We start from the raw sequence: 19,663 nt of genomic DNA on the forward strand, positions 1-19,663 counted from the left end.
ATGCATTATTGTCAAGACAAAGAATAATTGCGTAGATAAAGGCCGACAATAATCATGAGAATGTTTTCTGTATCATAATCGTGGGAACATTGTAAATAGAAACCAATGATAAATTTAAATGCACGTGTCGCACATCTGCAATTAACACACACCCGTTTATTATCAACTTTTCTTTCGTACGATCTGTCGTTGAAGTAGACTCGAGNAAAAGACCGACTTATATAGAAATATTAAAAAGAACGACCTATACGATTTTATTTATTTTTATTNTTTATTTAATTTTGCGGCAATATTTGTTACAATAATTTGTATATATATAATAATTTTGTATACTTTTGAAACTTATTTTATATTATTTAAATAATACTAAATTTACGATTTTATACTTTTTTCCTACCAAATTTCGAGTTAATAAATATTTCCGAATTTAGACTTTTTTCTCAAAATTAACTATGCTACTAGTTCGCTTTGATCCTTTTCGTCCCGACGTCTTGTATCTGTTCGAACTGGNAGCTGGCGCTACCACTTCTTCGTTGTTCGGCGCGGTGATTCGGTCGGGACTCTCTTCCATAAGTTCTCCAGCTGGTGTTTCCGTCGACTCGCCCGACTCGCCCGAGTCGGCGGGCTTGCCCTTCGGCGGCAAATACTTCTTACCGTGGAAGAAAGGCCCGTANGGATGATGGAATGGAAAACCAATCAGAAAAGGATCGGCATAGAACGGATAACCAACGTGGCCAACCCCGACCACAGGGCCGCCCTTGAATACTCCGTGATAATGGGGNAACGGNAAAGGACCGTGGAAAGGNCCTACGATGGGTTTCAGAAAAGGCGGCCCGTAAAANTGCGGATACCCGTTTTTTGTCGAGTTGTTCTGATCACCATTCTCGGCCGACTCTTCGGTTTGTCTACTACTAGTCCCACCATTATTATTATTATTATTATTGTTGTTGTTGTTGCCGTTGTAACCATAACTAGGACCATAAGGATGTCCGTAAAAACCGGGACCGCCGTGATAAGGTCCATAACTGTTGCCGTAACTGTAATGTTCGTTTCTTCCGTTTCCGGAATCGTTACCGTTTCTCCCGTACGGTCCGTAAAAGGGATCGTGGCCGTATCCCCCGTAAGGAAAAGGATGACCGTAGCCATAATTGCCAAAAGNTGGACCGTAATGACGATTGGTTCCGTTTTCTAATCGCGCATTCTCTTCCGAAGACGATTCGCCAGAACCGTCATCTCCATATGGATGATGATGATGATGATGAAAATGTCCATAAGGTCCAAATCCGTGAAAGCCACCATAAGGTTTGGCTAAGAAGGGACCGTAGGGGAAAGCAGCTTTGTGAAAATCAGCGCCGTGATACAAAGGATACAGACTGGTAGACGATCCTTCAATATTGCGTATTGACGGATCGATATTTTCGTTATTAGCAGATTTCGAAGCAACTTCCAGATTGTCCTTGCTCGTCGAAAAGTCGTAAGATTTGTAGTAGTTCGGTTGTTCGCGCCGCAAGTAGGATTCATCTCGCGAGAAAGAATCTTGAAGCTGTCTGTTTCTTTCAGATACCTCGAGTTCTTCGGGAGGGTTTCCATAGAGATCGTTGTAAGANTACGAGTTTGGTTCGTAGTAAGCGGCTTCGTTCGGCGTTTTGTCGACTATATTGTTTAGAATCGAATGCGAATCCAGATTGTCGTCGTTCAAAGTAACGGGTTCCGTTTGAAAAGATTGGAAGGATCGATTGTTGCGGGATTGCAGCTCGCCCAATATTACTGGCNACAGCACCGAAGCTACATTCTTAGCGAAATTCGCCAATATTTCTGGATCTGTGGGGGAAAAAATCTTAATGAGTGATGACACAATTTGTAACAGGTATGTGTGAAAATTAAATAATTTTTCTTTCAAAGTTAATTATCCAGACAATCAAAATTCGCTTACTGACGGTGGTTCTTGCTGTCTTCCCGCTACTTATAACGCACCAGAGTGCGACGCAGCGCATCAGTATCTGCAACTGAGAAGCATTGTATTGTACTGTATAATTCTACAAAACAAGTTTTAGACACATTGCAAANATTTGAATATTTTTTTGTTAAATTTATGTTATTACATGTTGCGATAAAAATTATTTTTCATATGTAAAATGAAAATATTTGTGATAAATGAATTACTGACAACGTTCTCTCGAGATTTTTCGCAAAAAGAGCTGCGTAATAAACGATGACATGGGTAGCGTGACCGGCACGAGAAAGATCTCTCGTAGCATTATGTTTTATTTGTCATTGCGTAAGGAGAGACGCGTATGCACATAAATTCGATGCGATCAACGCACTGTTTCTGCAACGGGTGCTGGTTGTGCAAAATCCCAGCGAAAAGAAACACACGCGCGCGCGNAAATATCAGTTCTGGAGACACGCTTATTACCTTGTCTCCTCACGTGGAACTCTCGATTCTTATAATAATAGAATTGATTCGCGATCTGTGTGCGGTCACGCCGATTGCATTTTCGCGAGGTATAGGACGTCGCCGTCGCGAAGAAACGCTATTCTTCGGNCGCGTACGGAGCTTCCGGCTAACAAAAACGTTACTTTATCGTTGCGGATATAATTTTGCAACGTAACGAAAAGAACTATCGGTATTGCCCAAAAAAGTTTGCTTAAGAAAAAAAGTTTCACACACATAAACTTTTTAATTTTAATGTTTTTAGAGGAATTTCATACAGCGCGAGGAGAAATTCAGAGTAACGGAACTCGTAATTGAAGATTTTCTTTTCATTTATATAAGAAACACTTGTAAGTTATTGTTACGTTAGAGTTATATATATATACGGATGCCTGACCATCTATTTAAGTCTTGTCTCTTACTTGTAATTATTTTTATAAAATATGTACTTGTCTACATATGTATAACTCAAAGACGCTTTCTAATGTTGGTAGTGTAGATACGTAAATACTTTTTTTCTTCCTCCTGTCTTATATAAAAATCTACATTAAAAGGATATAACATATTTTATATATTCTGTATATTTTTTTACTACATTCTGTATATTTTTTTTAATTATATTTTTTTATTACTTTATTACACGTTACTTTTGCTTTATCTTATAATAAAAACATTATAATACTTGATAATAAACTATGTGTTTTGCAGCGTTCTTAATAAACGATATTTTGCGTAAATAAATTTGTTTGTGTGAGAAATCTACTGNTTATGTTATTAAATTATACACTGAAATTAATTCACGATTTACAATCGATTTNCAGTCTGCAATTCTTGCAATCTTAGCATTGCCGACGGAATAAATGCGCACGGAATTTACTAGACAAGTAAAAGAGAAAATGTTTAAACACAAGCAATTAAAAAGGCATAAAATAATATTCTGCGATTTGACACTTTACACTGATCTGCACGCTGTGTCGTCAAGTTTTGTNTGTTTATAAATTATTACGTTATAAACGACCGGTTTCAACGACGATATCGTTACGAAACTGCAAATCTTTCTGCTTTTTCCTGTATTACGAACGACTTTTACATGCGAGGATACTCACGTGGGACGCGTGATGCATCGTGCGTGCGGTTTGTGACAACTAAGGGATAGACATTGTGTCCGATGTCATTTATACTTTCTCTCCTAAAACATCTTTACCCCTCACCGANTGAATTGACAAGGCGTAAAGGGTAGATCGCGAAATCGCAGACCGTACATTTCCTGATCTCTCGAAATTGAAATAACTTAATCACAAACAGTATAGATTTAGCAATTCTATCATTTTCACACATATAAAATATCGAATGTCTATAGTTATTAATGTTTATATATCGTGTGTTTTTGCATTCTACATTTATTAAAATAATGACATACAATATTCGAAGAGCACTTGATAAAATAATACAAATACGTAAAATGTTGCAATAAATTAATATAAATACGTAAAATAATGTAAATACATAACTGTGTCAGTCTCTAAGTAAATCTACAGATAATTAAGATAATTATAAGTAATAATATTATTACCTGCAATTATATAATTTAGATCATTTACTCAAAAGCGATCATGCACTTTGTTTCAACTCAAAAGCATATCAAACTCGCATATTTAATAATATCTTATTTTTTTTTATTCTACATTAATTTATATTAATTGATAATATTGAGATTGCATAACAGAGTGTGTGATTTCTTCNACNTATATTCTCTCTCAAAACCTTTATGACGAGAAAACGAAGTTTGTGTGTGATGTAANATGGCTGATATCTATGAAGAGGTCATCGTGACTTTTTCTTAGAGTAGATTAATAACCGATCTGACTAATNGTGCCGACGATACCCGGGGCGATGACTCCGGGAAGATTGTAAATTTGCACAGGTTGAGGTGTAATTCNCTCTAAACGATTTGCTCGAAGATTCGGTGTGATAATTACTGGCCGTTCAGTGTTGCTCAAAATGTTGAATTGTCTGGCCTCAGGTTGAACATTGGCTCGCACGTATCCNGGATATTTCGCAAGCATTCCGCTCACGCTTCCGTACGGAATTCCACCTGTTGAATGACGTCATCAATACTTATATTACATTACACCAAAAAACTATTAATAAAAAGTGATTCTGGCCAATAAAATATTTTTCTTNCTTATATAAATAACGATGATGTTGTCTATACGATGCGTGTTGACATTTTGTTTTAATATTATTTTATGTGCTTGTGTACTTTTTGATTAATTTTGATGTAGTTGACAATATTAATTGGTATGTATTTTAATTATTGTATTAATATTTTCATATTTTATTATATATACAGATCTTATGTTATATATAGCAAATCACTGAATATAATCATTCTCATCCGTGAAATAAGATGCAAAGAATAATCATTAGTGCTGCTTTCTGTTGGTGCTTAGTTTGAATCAAAAGTGCAAGACAATATATAAAATATTTTATTTAATTTTAAATTAATTTTATTAAACTATATGTATATACATACATATGTAATATACAAAATTATATAAATAAAATAACAAATTGTTTTATAATTTTGATTATATTTGTTATCGAAAAGAAGAAGTCTGTCTTACCGTATGCCAATCCGTTTACCATTTCCACCATTCCTGCGCTGTCTGGTGCAGCTGCCGATAATTTCACCAATGTNACAAATCCAAACAATAAAATAATCTATAGGGAAAATTAAAATATTTTATATAATATCATATATAATTCACTTATATTTTTATAAATATAATTTGCAACATATATCAAAAGAAATAATATATGTCATACATCACAATTTTATTTACTGTATTTTATATATATATATATATGAAATATAATAAGTTTATTTATTTTGTTAACAAACCATCATTTAAAGAAGATACTGTATTTTATATATATATATATATATGAAATATAATAAGTTTATTTATTTTGTTAACAAACCATCATTTAAAGAAAATAAATGTTTTTATTTCAGTAAACAAAAGTAAGGTACTAATTATATACAGTCAAACCTCGATAACTCGAACCTCGATAACTCGAACCTTTATAACTCGAAAACCTCTATAAGACGAAAATTTGGTTCATTTCCTTCTGCTCGGCGGAAAGGAAAAAAGAACTTCGATAAGTCGAAACCTCTACAACTCGAAGATTTGAGCTCTTCTCTTGAGATTTGAGTCATCGAGGTGTTTGACTGTATATGCTATTAAATTCTTTATAGTCGATACATTCCATTTTCATGTATATAATTACACGGAATCTTTCTCTCTTTCTGACACATCGATGTCCTTCCTGACGAAACCACCCTCACACAATTACTGTGTTTAACTATCGGTTATATAAAAGAGAATCGCGTGTTTCACATACCTTGGCGAGNGACAGCATGTTATCGTTTCCAGCGGATCACAATGTTTGTCAGATACGTGTTTAGGTTTAACTAGAATATAATATAGCAAAGTACGAATTATATAGTCGTTGCGTAGCGGAGCGCGTTTTAACGTTGGCCAATCGTAGACTGGTGTTTCCTTTCGATCGTGCTAGAATTTTATCAAAGTGTGCTGTGTTGAGAATATCTCGTGGGGCGCGTCACCTTGGGACACCTTAACCTTGGATCGCGTAGCCAGCGACCGCTCACATCTCGGCGAGTCTCTCTTAGTCTGAGTCCCCTATCTCGCGCTCCAAGGACCAATAATTTCCTCGGCGAATGCCGAGGTTTTTCTTAATGTTACTTGTTTTTAAACGAGGCTGACGAGATATGTCCTCGTCAAATGACGACGATGTCCTTTTGGATTGGAAATAATCGCGTTAATAAATAAGAACACAAATTACAAACAAGAGCGTTTATATTTGATCGGTGAGCGGGCTGTTATCAAAATCACTTACGGATGAATACTGACACTTAAAGATAAAAAAAAACGTAAGTGAATAAAATTTAAAAAAGATATACTTTATAGCATTTTATAAGAAAAAGATAATTAATTGTGCTTAATTAACTTAATCGGTACAAAATTTATTGTGGNCTGGAAGATATTTTATGCACAAAAGAATAATACATTGCGACGTTATCTCCGTGTCGTTATCTGCATCGTAACGTATGTACGTCGTACACGCGAATGCTTGTTTTGTAAAGAGCATAAACCAGAAATCTTAAACTGCATTCGCGTGTGTATAATTTATTTGACAACGNCGCATTACTCATAACAGATATTCATCATGCCTGCTTGAGCGATTGATACCTTTTCCTCGTCGAACCAACGAGATTGGCGCACCTTTCCTTCATGGTGCAGTATTTCATTATTGTAAGGCGAGACGCGTAGACTTTTTTTTCTCTATCTCCATTATTGTAAGGCGAGACGCGTAGACTTTTTTTTCTCTATCTCTCTCTAACTAAATTAATCGTTCGTACACGTGATCTATCTAAAAATGGATCAATTACGCGTCTCGAGTAGTCTCATGCTTAAAATAGCTCTTGAAACACAAGATGTCTTAAAGTTTTGCGTAAGGTAAAACAACACGCAACGAAAGGAAAGATCAATTTATTGATATTTTGCCAATATAAGTTTTTAATTAATTAATNTACTTTTTATTAATTATTTTTATTCAGCGTAAAATAACTGTTGCTTTCGTGTTGCGAGAATCAGTTCAAGGGTATGTGGGTATTCTTTAAAGAAGGTCTCCAATTACATAACAAGGTTAATAATCTAGTTCAATAGAGCACGGCGATTAATATGACGAAAAATACTCGTTAACGAAGTTATTTCGGTCAAACAGAAGAGAGAAAGCGATGAAAAGAATAGTAGTTATCTAAAAAACATTCGCTCGTCTCAATTATCGTCTTAATTATTATTAAAGTAATTATTATTTAATAATCAGTTATAATCAATGATTTTTTGATACGTATATATAATAAATATTGTTTTTAACGAGAGAAATCATAAATAGATGTGTATTATAAACTTTCTATTATACTTTAAAAAAAAAACNTCGCCATTATTATCGGTGCATTATGAATGCAGTGAATAGAACACTTCCATTCCTAATAGGATTGCTTGTGTCTTAGAGGTCGGGAGATACAATTTCTCCAAAGGTTTGCATAATTCCTTAACGGCAGGCGTGGGTCGCGCGAGAGTTGCGCTAACAAAAGAATGAATTACCGCTGCTACACGTTTAAGAACGGCATTATGCAATCTCTTTCTACAAGATTTATTTGTAACAAAAATGTTCTGAAAACTATGTACAACAACGTAATTACTGAACAGAAAAAACTATTACAACACCTCTGTACGGTTAATCACGATTAATCGTCCATATCTAAATTTCGCTTTCTCTGGTACAAAAAAAAAANAATAATAATTAGCTACGACTACAACAAGCAAATAAATAGAAAAACACCTAAGATAAAAATTAAAATTGTATGTGTTGCAACAAGTACGAAAATAAATTGTGTGTTTACTTTCTTGTGGTAAAACGAAAAAAAGTAGATAGAAAATTATTTACGCTCAATGTAATAATATAATCTGCGTTCCGGATTCTTTATAAATTTATTCTGTAATAAGGACCTTCGTTTTTCTTCCGCTTCTTTTTCGTTTTCGTCCATTTCCTCGTTGCTTTGCTTCTTCCAATCCTCGTTCGTATTTGATTCGCTTTCAGTTCTCTCGGTAGTCTGATCGCTTCTTGGTCGATTCGATGAAATATTCTGCAATAGGTCTTTTATTGCGTAGGCCTGAAACTATTAATTCAATTTAATTATGTATAAATTATGTGTACTTTATATTTAATATAATTTATGGGAATTTTTATGACATTGCTTCCGTAAAAATTGCTTTCTTTTTTGATTAACAATTTTTGTACGTAGGTATAATGTACGCTTACAAATTTTTCAGATTTTGTAAATATAAGTAATAANAATTTTTTAAATATTTTGTGTTATAATATATTATTGGCAATAAAATGTTCTTATTTGTTTCTCGTGCAAAAGATGTATTTTATTTGAACGAATAAAAGAAAAATAAACTCGTGCCTTAATAATCGTAATTCTTTGAAATCCAAGACATAGCAGACATTATCTTGGAACCATAATGGGTCAGCTCAACCGTCCTGTGGTCTGGTGACAAACTTACTTCTGACATTATTCCGAAATCATTGGTATTATTGTTCTCATCGTTAATATTCTCGTCGTTTAAATCATTTATCTGCTTCTCCGGTTCTTGTTGCGCTCCAAAATTNTTTCGAACTTGAGGTTTTTCCGATATTATCACTTTTTGAGTTTCATCTTTGTTTGCAAATTTGGTATTGAAATTTTCTCGCTCGTTTTCTCTCTGTTTCATTAATTTTTCTGCGTTATTTGAATTGTTATTATTATCATATTTCTTGTCATCGTCCCGTTTATTCTTCTTCCTGCGTCTTGCTTTAGGTTTTATATTTTCTTCTTCTCGTTTTTGAGCTAACGTCTCATTTATCTTCGAATTAAAGTCATCCGCTTCGTTTGGATAAGTTGTTTTTGTAACAATTTTTTGTTTCGTGACTCTCGATCGATGTTCGATTGTTCGTGTTTTTGGAGTCGATGTTTTNNCTCGAAGACGATCGAATTTAGTTGTTTCAGGTACGGTAATGGTTTCCTTAAAAGGATCCAACTCATTTGTCTTTGCGACCTCACCTGTCCTCGTATATCTTCCTCGAACGGGTATGAAAAATGATTTGCTCGCGGCAAGGTCTGTCCTCGTCAAAGGCGTAGCTGACATTATTGGCGTCGTTGTTGTCGTCGTCGACACTTGTGATTTTCTACGTCTTTTTGCGGTAAGTTCGACAACAGATTCGGCAGCCGCATTATCCAGGGAAATTGTGGAATTGTTCCTGAGTGGTTTTCGTCGACGTTTCTTGCGTTGCGTAGTTGTTGCCGGAATTTCCTCCGTGCTGTTGAATAACTCACTTGACTGGTTGATCGTTGTTGTTGTTTCTATTTGCATCTCCGTATCATTGACATTATTTTTNCGTAACTTGAAATATTCATCTTNGTTTGTTTCATCGCCGACCTTTTTGTTTTCCACTTTTTTCGAATCCAAATCCGAATTGTCCGTCACGTTCTTGGCGGGTTGAGGGATTTTTCTTCGTTTTTTATCTTTTTTTCTGGGCGGTTGTGTAATGTCTTCTGGCACGAGTGTCCCTCTGGAGATTCCTTTGTCCGTNGAAGACGACGAGTTTTTCTCTACCGAAGAATGATCGTCTTTAAATTTCTTTGAAGCTTCTTCGTTGAAATCATCTTCTTCCAGAACCTTCTGGATGGATCTGCTGATTTCTCGCGCGGAAGAAGATTTTACCGGTCGTATATTTCTTGAGTGATATTTGTTACTGTTAAATCTGGCGGTTGGCAGCACCTGCTCCGTTGTGTATTCTTCGCTATTGCCGTCTATATTTCTGCGCGAAAAATCGCGCGAAATGTCTCGCAAGTTATCGCGTCTATTATTCCTCACACGAGACTTGGAAGGTACGTCGTATATTTCCCAAGCATAAGCGGGTCTTCCATGTTTCGTATGTTCTTTCTCATTATCTTCGTCGTCATCGTCGAAAATCATCTTTCTAAATCTGTTGGCTCGCTTNTCTTTGTTTCGTCGTTCTCTCGCAAGTCTTTCTCTTCTCTCCCACGGATACTCGAATCTGTCAAAATTTTGCAGCCATCTAAGTTTGCTCTCTTTCCGTTCCTTATCAGCGTGCCAAGGAAACACGTAATCCTCGCTCGTCTCCTCGCTCGTCTCCTTCGTCTCATCCTCGTCGCTTTCGTCGGTTTTCACTTTTGATTTGTATCTCGAAAACGGAAAAGAAGAATAGAAGGTTTTCTCAGTACTTTCATCGTCGTGTTCGGCCGACGATGGTCGCTTTGNGTACGTGAAAAACGTCTTTTTATCCGAACCTTCTTCTCCTTCCTTCGAAGCAACTTCCTCGGAATCGTCGTCTTGTGCTGACGATTTGATTGTNTTCATCGGCGTTTCGACTTGCTCTTCAACTTTCTCCGAAGAATCTTCGTTCGACAAACTTGACTCGGTTTTGGGATAATTCATCTCCTCGTTTCGCTCATCTTCCCGATCCTCGTGATCCACGTTGGCTCGATATCTGTTCGACGACGTTGTCGTTTCTTCAGAAAACGTTTCTTCGTATCCCGGTGGATTGGATTCCAAATATTCTCGCAAGTCTAAGACGTTCTTCGAATTTGACGTCGATTTTGTCGTTGTCGGGGAAGCGTCCTCATCGACATCCTCGTGAACTTTATAAGCATTCGTCGTTTCCTCCGTCTCTTCTTCGGCGCTCTTCTTTTCAGATTTCGTATCGACAGTGCTCTCAGCGTTTCCCGGCACTCGATATTCCTCCTCGTTGCGATAGATCGTGTGATACACAACGGATTCTTCCGCGCGATAAATCTCGGTCGTGCTGGTTTTTCCATCTTCTGTCAGTAACGGCGCATTTTTCATCATCGAAGCGCTATCGTCCGAATTCAACGTCGTGTAATTATTTTCGTCATCAATCGGTTTCTTGTTTCTTTTGAAATAATTATAACGCGGTTCCTTTCGTCTGTTATCCTCGTCCGTTGTCCGCGGCTTTGCGCTAAATTTACCGAATCTTCTTGTGGAATCCCATCTAGGTTTCGAATATCTGATTCGATCTTTAATTGTGTAGATCGTTTTCCGCGGGGATTCGCTGCTCTCGTCGCTGTTCGTGAAATTTCTTTGATTCCTCGTGACGTCTGTTTTCAGATTCGTGTCACAGTTTTGATCTTGCATTTGAAATTGTCTACTCTCTTCGGTCTCCAAGTCGATTATTTCGGGCATCGAGGTTGTTTCCTTCGTTGTTTCTCCCATCGATTCGCGTACAACCGTATCGTTTTCAACCACGTCCTTTACAGATTTTGCAACTAATGTTTGATTTTTATCAGTATTTTTGAATAAAACATCGTGCGCAATGTCATTTGTCGTACTGCGTTTGTTTATCTTGATGGTGTGACGATGAGCAATGATACGCGGAATATTTGAAGATCTCATCAATACTCTGCTTTTACCGGACGACGGTCTGTGCTTCCTGTAATAACCCGTCTGTTGCGGAGTTAAATACTTCGGTGGAGGTACCAAACCTCTGATGATCTCCGACGATGATGTACTTTCGTACGTCATCGTGCTCGCGTCAGTGTCATCCGGCGACAATGTGGTCTTCTCTCTTGAAGAACTTGGCATTGCGCTCGCAAGTTTCAATGTGTTTTCGCTGCCCGCAGTTGCCAGTATCTGCGTGGACGGTAAACCGGTGGTCATCTCGTAGTCTTGATAAGAATTCGCCATGTTTCTTATGATGCCCATCACGTCTTCGTAAACTTGATTCTCGTAAGACGCGGTTTGAAATGATCTTGGCGACTGCGTGGTTGTGCTGCCGAAAGACTTCGATCTCGATCTTTGATTCTTCAATCTGCGCACAGGCGGCTTCGAGCCGCGCATAGTGTGCAGATGCGCGTTTCTTCCTCGTCCGTTTAGAGAATCATGTTTGTAATCGACGCGTATCGATTCCTGAGTCTCGTACGGACGATTGCGATTTTTCATCCGACGACCGTTGCGTTCCGGTTTTTTCGAAACCTGATGAACGACGTATTCGTCGTTCTCTTCGGGAAGCACCAGAATTTTCGAAGCAAATTTCGTGGGATTTAATTCCGTAGGCGGAGTTGGCTCTTCAATAAACTTCTCGGCAAACAACGGATTATCAAAGGGATTCTCGTCAAAGTACTTGGCTTTAAAACAATCCAGTTTGTCTCCCAGACCACGAAGACGCGGTGAATTTTCCGACGGTTCCCGTTCCGGATTTGGTTCCTCCTTCTCCGGCAACACCTCGTCCAAGTTAGGTTCGATCTCGTCGCATTGTTTGTAAACGTTTCGGGAATCGTAAAATTCCATTCCACTCGGGGTCTTCCGAGGAATCAGTTTCGGATCGACGACGTACTTCAACGCAGACGCTTTGGGTACGTTCTCGTTGTTATAGAACGGATATTTCTTCGAATCCACCGCGACTTCCGTTGTTGTTGAAGGTTCCGGGACTTCTTCGTCAGCCAGTTCTTCAACGTAATCGAAATCAGGAATTTCGACTTCGATCTTTTCTTCTTCCTTGATCTCTGTAGATGTCTCGTTATCCTTTTCATCATTGAAACGCGCAGCAATTTCTTTATCAATAACATAGCCGCTGATTTTGGGAGATTCGTTCAAGAGCTCTTCGTGATCTTTTTTATTTCTCACGTTTCGTTGGGAACGTAATAACGACTCTTCGTCGACTGACGTCGAGCTATCGTTTGCCACTTTGTTCAAATCTTCATCAGCGCTTTTGCTTTCACTGTTATTGACGGTGCTGTTCTCGCGCTTCAAGGTCGCAGATGCCTCGCTCTCGCCGCCTCTTGATCTCACGGGAAATGCTAATTTTGTTGTATCTGAAACATCAATCGGAATATTATCGATTACAATATGGTTCAATGACGTTCCCTTTCGCCTGTTAATTATCCCACTGAACAAACCTTCATCTCGCTGCTTCTCCGTTTCGCTGCTATTTGTCACACNATTGTTTNCCACTGCTTTCACATCAATAATCGCGTCGTGAAACTCACCGGATCTTTTTTTTCTGGATCTTGTTCTCCAGGTCGCATCGGGAACAAGCGGGAGATATCTAAACGCATTATCACGCTGCAGCTGCAGCAGCTGCTGCTGCTGCTGCAACGGTTTGATTAGAGGAGAATGATGACCGTTCTGTCTGTTATTGTGATAATTGCCGTAAGTGTCCGCGATAGACGGCAGCGGTGGCGGCAACAGTTTTGTGGCAGGAAGCGGATTCTTGTGGTACACCGGCTGGACGTAGATAAAGGGATCGAAACGATACGGGTTTGATTTAATTGCTTGATAACGATGCTGTTGATCTTGCGACAAACCTTTCTTAGCTTCCCGAAGCGATTCGCTTTCGACGGACACGCTCGGACGATTCGTTATCGTGGGACGATTTGTCGGGAAAATCGAATAAGCGATTCGCTGAGAAGTCGGCGGTCTTATGAGATTGAAATCTGGATAAGCGACTTTCTTTTTTTCCGGAGAAGAACGGAGAGTTTGTTTGTTTTTAATGTAGTTCAACATCTTGTTGTACTTGGCGCTCAACTCGTCGCGGTTTCTCTTGTGCTCGTCTTCTTGTTGCGAGACGAGCGGTGACGAAGCGTGTTGACGTGATGACGATGACTGATCGCCAACAGATTTCGCGGATTTCTTCGGTTCTGGTCTCACCAAAACTTTGTATTTGAGATTGGTATTATTTTTAGACAAATTACTATTGAAATATGGAATGTTGCTGTTATCCAGAATAGGACCGAGAAAAGGATTTTCTCTGTAATCATCGAGTTTTGACAAAGCTTCTTTGGTGATGTTGAGTGTTATCACGGTCGGAGTGCTGGTAGACGTCGCGTTGTCAAGAATACTCGTCGAAGATAAATGTTCTATATTTTCAGAACTCGAGGACGAAGATCGAATTAAATTAGATGTTTTGTTCGGTAAAGTTGCGTCCGTGGTAGTGGCGAATACGTTAGTTAAGTAATCCACATCGTCCCTGTGCTCGAGAAGATGACGATTGTGATTCGAATTCGAACCGAACGAATTCACGTTGTCGGAGAATAGTTCCGGATAGAACGTGCGCGAATTGAGGAAAGTCGATGGCGTCCTCGTGGTTTCTTCCGTAGTGACGAAAAGATACGGACCGTGACCGTCAATGGTCGCTACCGCGATCGGCGTTCGTTCTTCTTCCGGTTGTGGATTCATGGTTGAGTTCGAAAAAAAAGAAGACGTATCGCTGCTCAATGGGTTGTTCTTCGTTTTGAAGTAGTCCCAGAAGAGCTGACTGTAACTGATCGTCGTTGGTTCGTCGATCGGAGCGTCGGAATGCGAAGTTCCGTCGGTTGAATATCTCACTTGCGAGATTGAGGAATTCGTTAAAAAATTCTGAGGATTCGCGGATACTTCGACGTCGGTTGAATTTGTTTTTATCTCATCGGACGGATCTACCGTTGTTTCGTCGTTTTCATCATAGAGCTTCTTCTTTTGATCCGACTTACGTAACTTTTTCTCCTCTTTGGTCAGAGTGTCAACTTTCTTCTTCTTCGTCTTAGCGGGTTTGTTCTCTTCATCTTTCAAATCGTCCTCAGAATCTTCGGATTCCGAGCTGTCGACTTCGATGTCGTTGTGAAGCTTCGATTCTTGATCATTTTGATAAACTTTTGAATTTTTTTCGCTCTCTTCGGCCTCTTTCTCGGCGTCCTCTTCCAGTTTCTCGATGCCGGTTTCGACAACCAATTTAGGATCTATCTCGGATCCTTCCCAGACGTTTCCGTCTATCAGATTGTTCTTGCTATTNTCATACTTCCTATTCTCTTCCACATGATCCTGATAATCTTNATCGTAATTCTTGAATTCGTCAGGCACCAAGTTANNGTTCTTGCCAGTTCTGTGTTTGCCGCTCGACGAATTGCGACCGCTCTTCTGCCGATCGTGAAGCTTGCGCGCGTATCCCTCGTGGAAGTCGGCATCTCTGACGTGTCCCGCATGATCGTACGCCGAGTCTTCATAACCCTCCTCGGTGTAGACCGTGTTGATCTTTGAATTGGTAACGACTTCTCTCAGTCTGTGCGCGTTGAGCTTCTCCTCGTCCGTCTCCGCGCTCTCGATCGCTTCTCGCCGCGGCAATCTCTTCACGGTATGAGTTCCGCGTACCTGCGCGTGCAACTTCACCGGCACAAAGTCTAAGGGAACATTTTTTTCGGGCGGTGGCGTCGCCCAATTTCCCGGAGCTACGTATTTCGGACGAGTTGACACATCTCTCTCGTCTTCGTGCACCGAATACGGTATCACGTGGTGCGTGAAATCCTCGTCGGAATTATCGTCTTCCTCGTTGTATTCGTTGTGGCTGTAGGACGGTTGCGCGTAGTGACTTAAACCTCTTGTTTCCGAAGAATCAAGTATCTCGTCCGTTTTGGTTGAATCCGGTAAGTAGGTTGTTGAGTCTTGATTGATCGATGTTGTGGTGTTTGCAGATCGCAACGAAGTATAATCGACGATCGGATTAATGCTGGTGGAACCGACATCGATCGCGGTGTACGTATAATGATTCTGATTCGACGATGACGTAGCAATCGTTAGAAGAAGTACGACAATTAGGTTGCGAGCTTTTCGTTGTTGCTCCATTTCTTTAAATTGTTCTTTGCTTCATAGCACTATTTGCGAACACTATATTGAGAAAATTTATTACTCTATACGCAAAGCGACGGTCATTAAGTCGCGGCACGCTCAGTGAACAAATGATCGTATCGCGACGAGTGTCGAAACATTGAATTTTAAAAACACATATTAAAAATTCATTGCGTTTTTCCGCGTAACGACAGAAAACACGTCGAAACGTTCGCATTTAAGTCGTGACGAACAAAACAAAACAAAACAAAACAAAACAAAAACAAAAAAAATACTTTCTCACGATTTACAATCGCAAATCACCGCGTTCTCATCGTCATCGATCGAGGTCTTTCGTCAAACTGACTGGCGACACGAACCGCATGGCCTAATTTATATTTTCTAGCTAACTGAAAGGCAAGGTAGGGTGAAAAACGCGTACAACGAGCCCTGGTCTGCGAAGCGTGCAAATCCGACCGTTCAGCGATTCAGTCACTCTCGATTGGATCCGTCCGGCCCACAGCAGGCCGCAGTTTCACCCAATCTCTCTCTCTCTCTCTCTCTTTCTTCTTCGATTTCTGCATTAGAAACTTCGATATATACGTTAATTCGCTATTTTAATTAACGATCGCGCCCGCACTCTCAATTTACAAAGCGCGGTAGTCACGTAAAAGATGAAAGCAGGGAGGAGGAAAGCGCTCGAGGGAGAGAGGGAGCGCATTAACGCTCGATTAACGAGGAAATAAAAAGAAGAATACAAAGGTGCGAAGATGTACGAGGATATCCGTCGAGAGAGAATATCTCAGCAAAACGAGTGCGCGGCGATTTACTTCGTTCAGTCAGCTGTGAATCGTTCGTTTCGCCAGCTGCGCTTTGCTCGGTTCGAATCGGCGATTGTCCTCCACATCTTTCCGCGTTCTGTGCCGCGAAGCGTGTCACTCCGGGACTTTCTTCGTTTCGACGAGCTCTCGAGAGATAGAACCGACGTCGCGAAATTACCGTTTTAGTTTTCCGAAACAGTCACGATCGCTCAGACAAGAGATATGCGAATCCGAATTTTTCTTGGCGCGATATTTGCAATCGACGATTGAAATGCAGCGAAATAAAAGGAAGATTACCAGAGAGACATGAGAGATATGTGTTTTTATTTTTTGAAGAACTTTTTCTCAGTTAAACCAAAGAACTTTCACGAATCGTGCAAAAAGAAACTTAGGTAAAGATAAAATAGAGGTTTTGCCGAAATTATGTAGAACAAATCAAGAAGAGATAAAACCGCGAATATAACGAGAACTAACTGGATTCTTTCCAATAATTGACTTCGTCGTCCAGCATGCACCTTCGAAAGCGGTAAAACACATAGTTGTGAAAAAAAAAAAAAGTTTAACACTTTCTCCATTCGCACGAAATTTGATACGGTTGGACTACATTATCTTGGTTTTACACAAGACAAACATCCTGAGAAAGAGAGAGACGTTCGCTGAAGATTTTAGCGATCAGTCACCGTGAGAAAAGCGAGCTGCAACGCAAGTAGGAAGTAGTTTCCGACTTCCAAAATGTGAAACTGCTGTTTACAGATCGCTGATTGAACCAAGCCGCGACAAAAGTAAACTACGATCAAGTACATTTCGTATGCGAGAAATAGAATTCTTTTCGAAATATAATGCAAACACAAAATGGATTAATTATTTAAATATTTAACATTGAAACTGCGTGTTTTGCGAGAGATACCATCACTTTTGCAGTTTATGCGCTTAGCTTCGTAGAGTAAGACTTTGTCGGTAACTTGCTAAAGTACATGCCGCTCTCGGCTGTTGATCAAGTGCAATATCCGCCATTGGTAAGATCAGCTCGAAAATATGTTTTCTTATCTACAGTTAACATAATTAGTTTTGCATAATTTGTTCTATAATCAATCATAGCCGTCTAATAATTAATTAATGGATTCTTGTTTGATGGGAAATCGTGGAATATTGTTACACCAGTACTGCCAAAAACTATAAACTTTGTTTATTAATATAAAGTGTACTACATGATCAAGATTTAATGAGATATTGTGTGTGTGTTTAGAACTTTCTTATTATTATTTATCTTTTGGGACACATCTGTGGTTTTCACGTATCAAATAAGTTTTATATTTCAACGATTTTTTCTTTATTTCTAATTACAAAATATAAATGCGTCTTTTTTTTTATCGTTTATACGGATGCTATACTCTTTCTAATTTAAATTTTACACGTTGCATCATTACGCAATGATCTGAGCAGGTAGGAACGGAAATGTATTATAGACGTATATGGGTCGATTGAATGCGAAGGAATTCGCAATAGCCAGAGCCGGATTCGAATCGAAATCTTCGGGCTGTTCGTTGGGCTCAGTCGTCGGTTCTCTGCTACGGGCTGTTGTGGTTTTTACGGTTACGGCAGTTCGTGGTGTAGTCGTGACTGTGGTTGTGGAAGTGGATAACGGGTCACGAGTAGTCGCGGTATTAGCGGGTTCGTAGCTTTGTAGTCCAGGAGCACCGTAATACGCATGCAATCGATTATTATTGGGATTAAAGCGCGGACCATTAGGACGCCATCCTCTGGGCTGATACCCCGATAAATCTGACGTAGCCGCCAGTCCGGTATAAAAGAGAACGAGGATAAGCTGCAAAAAAATATACATACGTAAAATCGATAAACTATGGGCAGAGAGATCGCGCGCTTGTGTTCGAACGGTCCGGGGGAATCGTACACGTTTTGAAAAAATAAAAACCCGGATGTGTATATTTCCTTTGTTCGCGCATTAATTCCTTAAAATCTATCTGCGTGTTATAAATATTTGTAAGCACCAGTGGATAAATATTTTATAAGATGTGTTTTTATTTCAACACACTTATATATTAAAAAAAAAAAAAAATCTTTTAAACTCAGGAGAATCTAAAAGATCTAACGCGCGAGTGGATAATTTTTCACATTTTGGATTTTGTGCACTATTCTTGCGTTGTATTGTTTTATCCCAAAAAAAATCTATCACATTTTTATCGCATTTTATAATTTTTTTTTATTTAATCACAAAGAACGACCGGAGTGTTATTTTTACCGTTTTCTTCATTTTTGACGACGTTAACATCACAGTGTCAGGTGCGCACGGAGAAATTTTGGACTGGTCTTCGTTCGACCGTCGGTTTCGTTTTTATATGCGAAGTGATGAGATCGGGTAAACCTAAAAAGCTCCGTGAATACGAAAGAAGCGAAGACCCGAAAACGATTTCATTTTTGTTGCTATTTCGTAATACGATGTTACTCCCATATATTGCGTTTTCNGACTGTTTATTATGGCGAACAGGAACGCACACATTTTTGTAGACACGTGTCGGTGTTACATCGAACACAGATATAATTCGATCGATTGCGTTTTTTGTGACAGAAACAAATTGCACAGCTCAAATCGAATCAAATACAATTATCGACTGTTTAATTTGTGTTTACTTTATTTTTCATAATAACGAATAACAAAATACAACGTTACGTCACGAACAGAATACTGCGCGCTTCTTGCGCACGAGCAAATTAACGATTTGAATAACAAATTTCTCGTTGAATTTATATAACTGGTTGGAAATATTCAAATAAGAACGATATGCTCAAGTTTGCCATAGAGAGATATGGGGGATATAAATTATTACACCTTCTACAAGTACTCTCGGAGTTCCAAAAGTTAAACCACCGAAGAACGAGAATCTTGGGAACGGGATGTTGAACTGATTGAGTAATATATATGTGCGCGAAACCGGAAATAAAAACGATTTTGTAAAATAACAATGAAAAATACGCTTGCGTATATATACTCTGATCAAGGGTCAGGATCAATTCTTTTCATTCGCTTGATGTTTTAAGCGTGGAGGTAACACACAACACATCTATTGTAGTGTAGCAACTGTTGTAATAGCTTACGTGAATTAAGGACGTGTTCGGAATCTGAGATCGTTTGCGCA

General features: G+C 38.9%; 2 protein-coding genes and 1 long non-coding RNA gene across 3 annotated transcripts; all 3 read right to left on the reverse strand.

Annotated features, from left to right (window-relative positions):
* Positions 1 to 1,717: 1,717 nt before the first annotated feature.
* On the reverse strand, positions 1,718 to 3,825 carry LOC109860087. The gene is made up of 3 exons (XR_002250778.1): positions 3,541 to 3,825; positions 1,934 to 2,006; positions 1,718 to 1,821 (listed from the first exon to the last, which is right to left on the reverse strand). It is a non-coding gene; the product is annotated as an uncharacterized LOC109860087 (long non-coding RNA).
* Positions 3,826 to 3,898: 73 nt separating this feature from the next.
* Positions 3,899 to 5,994, reverse strand: LOC109860093. The gene is made up of 3 exons (XM_020438960.1): positions 5,843 to 5,994; positions 5,062 to 5,158; positions 3,899 to 4,529 (listed from the first exon to the last, which is right to left on the reverse strand). Exons 1-3 carry the CDS (start codon positions 5,858 to 5,860, stop codon positions 4,285 to 4,287), a joined length of 360 nt encoding a protein of 119 aa, XP_020294549.1. The 5' UTR covers positions 5,861 to 5,994; the 3' UTR covers positions 3,899 to 4,284.
* An 11,908-nt stretch (positions 5,995 to 17,902) lies between these two features.
* LOC109860096 lies at positions 17,903 to 18,823 on the reverse strand. Its single transcript, XM_020438962.1, has 2 exons — positions 18,769 to 18,823; positions 17,903 to 18,333 (listed from the first exon to the last, which is right to left on the reverse strand). Exons 1-2 carry the CDS (start codon positions 18,796 to 18,798, stop codon positions 17,932 to 17,934), a joined length of 432 nt encoding a protein of 143 aa, XP_020294551.1. The 5' UTR covers positions 18,799 to 18,823; the 3' UTR covers positions 17,903 to 17,931.
* Positions 18,824 to 19,663: the final 840 nt, after the last annotated feature.

Source organism: Pseudomyrmex gracilis, unplaced genomic scaffold (genome assembly GCF_002006095.1).
Source record: "Pseudomyrmex gracilis isolate BER0280 unplaced genomic scaffold, ASM200609v1 scaffold_327, whole genome shotgun sequence".
NCBI classification, from domain to species: Eukaryota; Metazoa; Arthropoda; class Insecta; order Hymenoptera; family Formicidae; genus Pseudomyrmex; species Pseudomyrmex gracilis.

Coding starts and splice junctions, on each gene's coding strand:
- LOC109860096 (XM_020438962.1), bottom strand. CDS start 18,798: ATGTTAACGTCGTCAAAAATGAAGAAAACG. Junction 18,334..18,768: donor CGTCAAAAATGAAGAAAACG/GTAAAAATAACA, acceptor ATTTTTTTGCAG/CTTATCCTCGTTCTCTTTTA.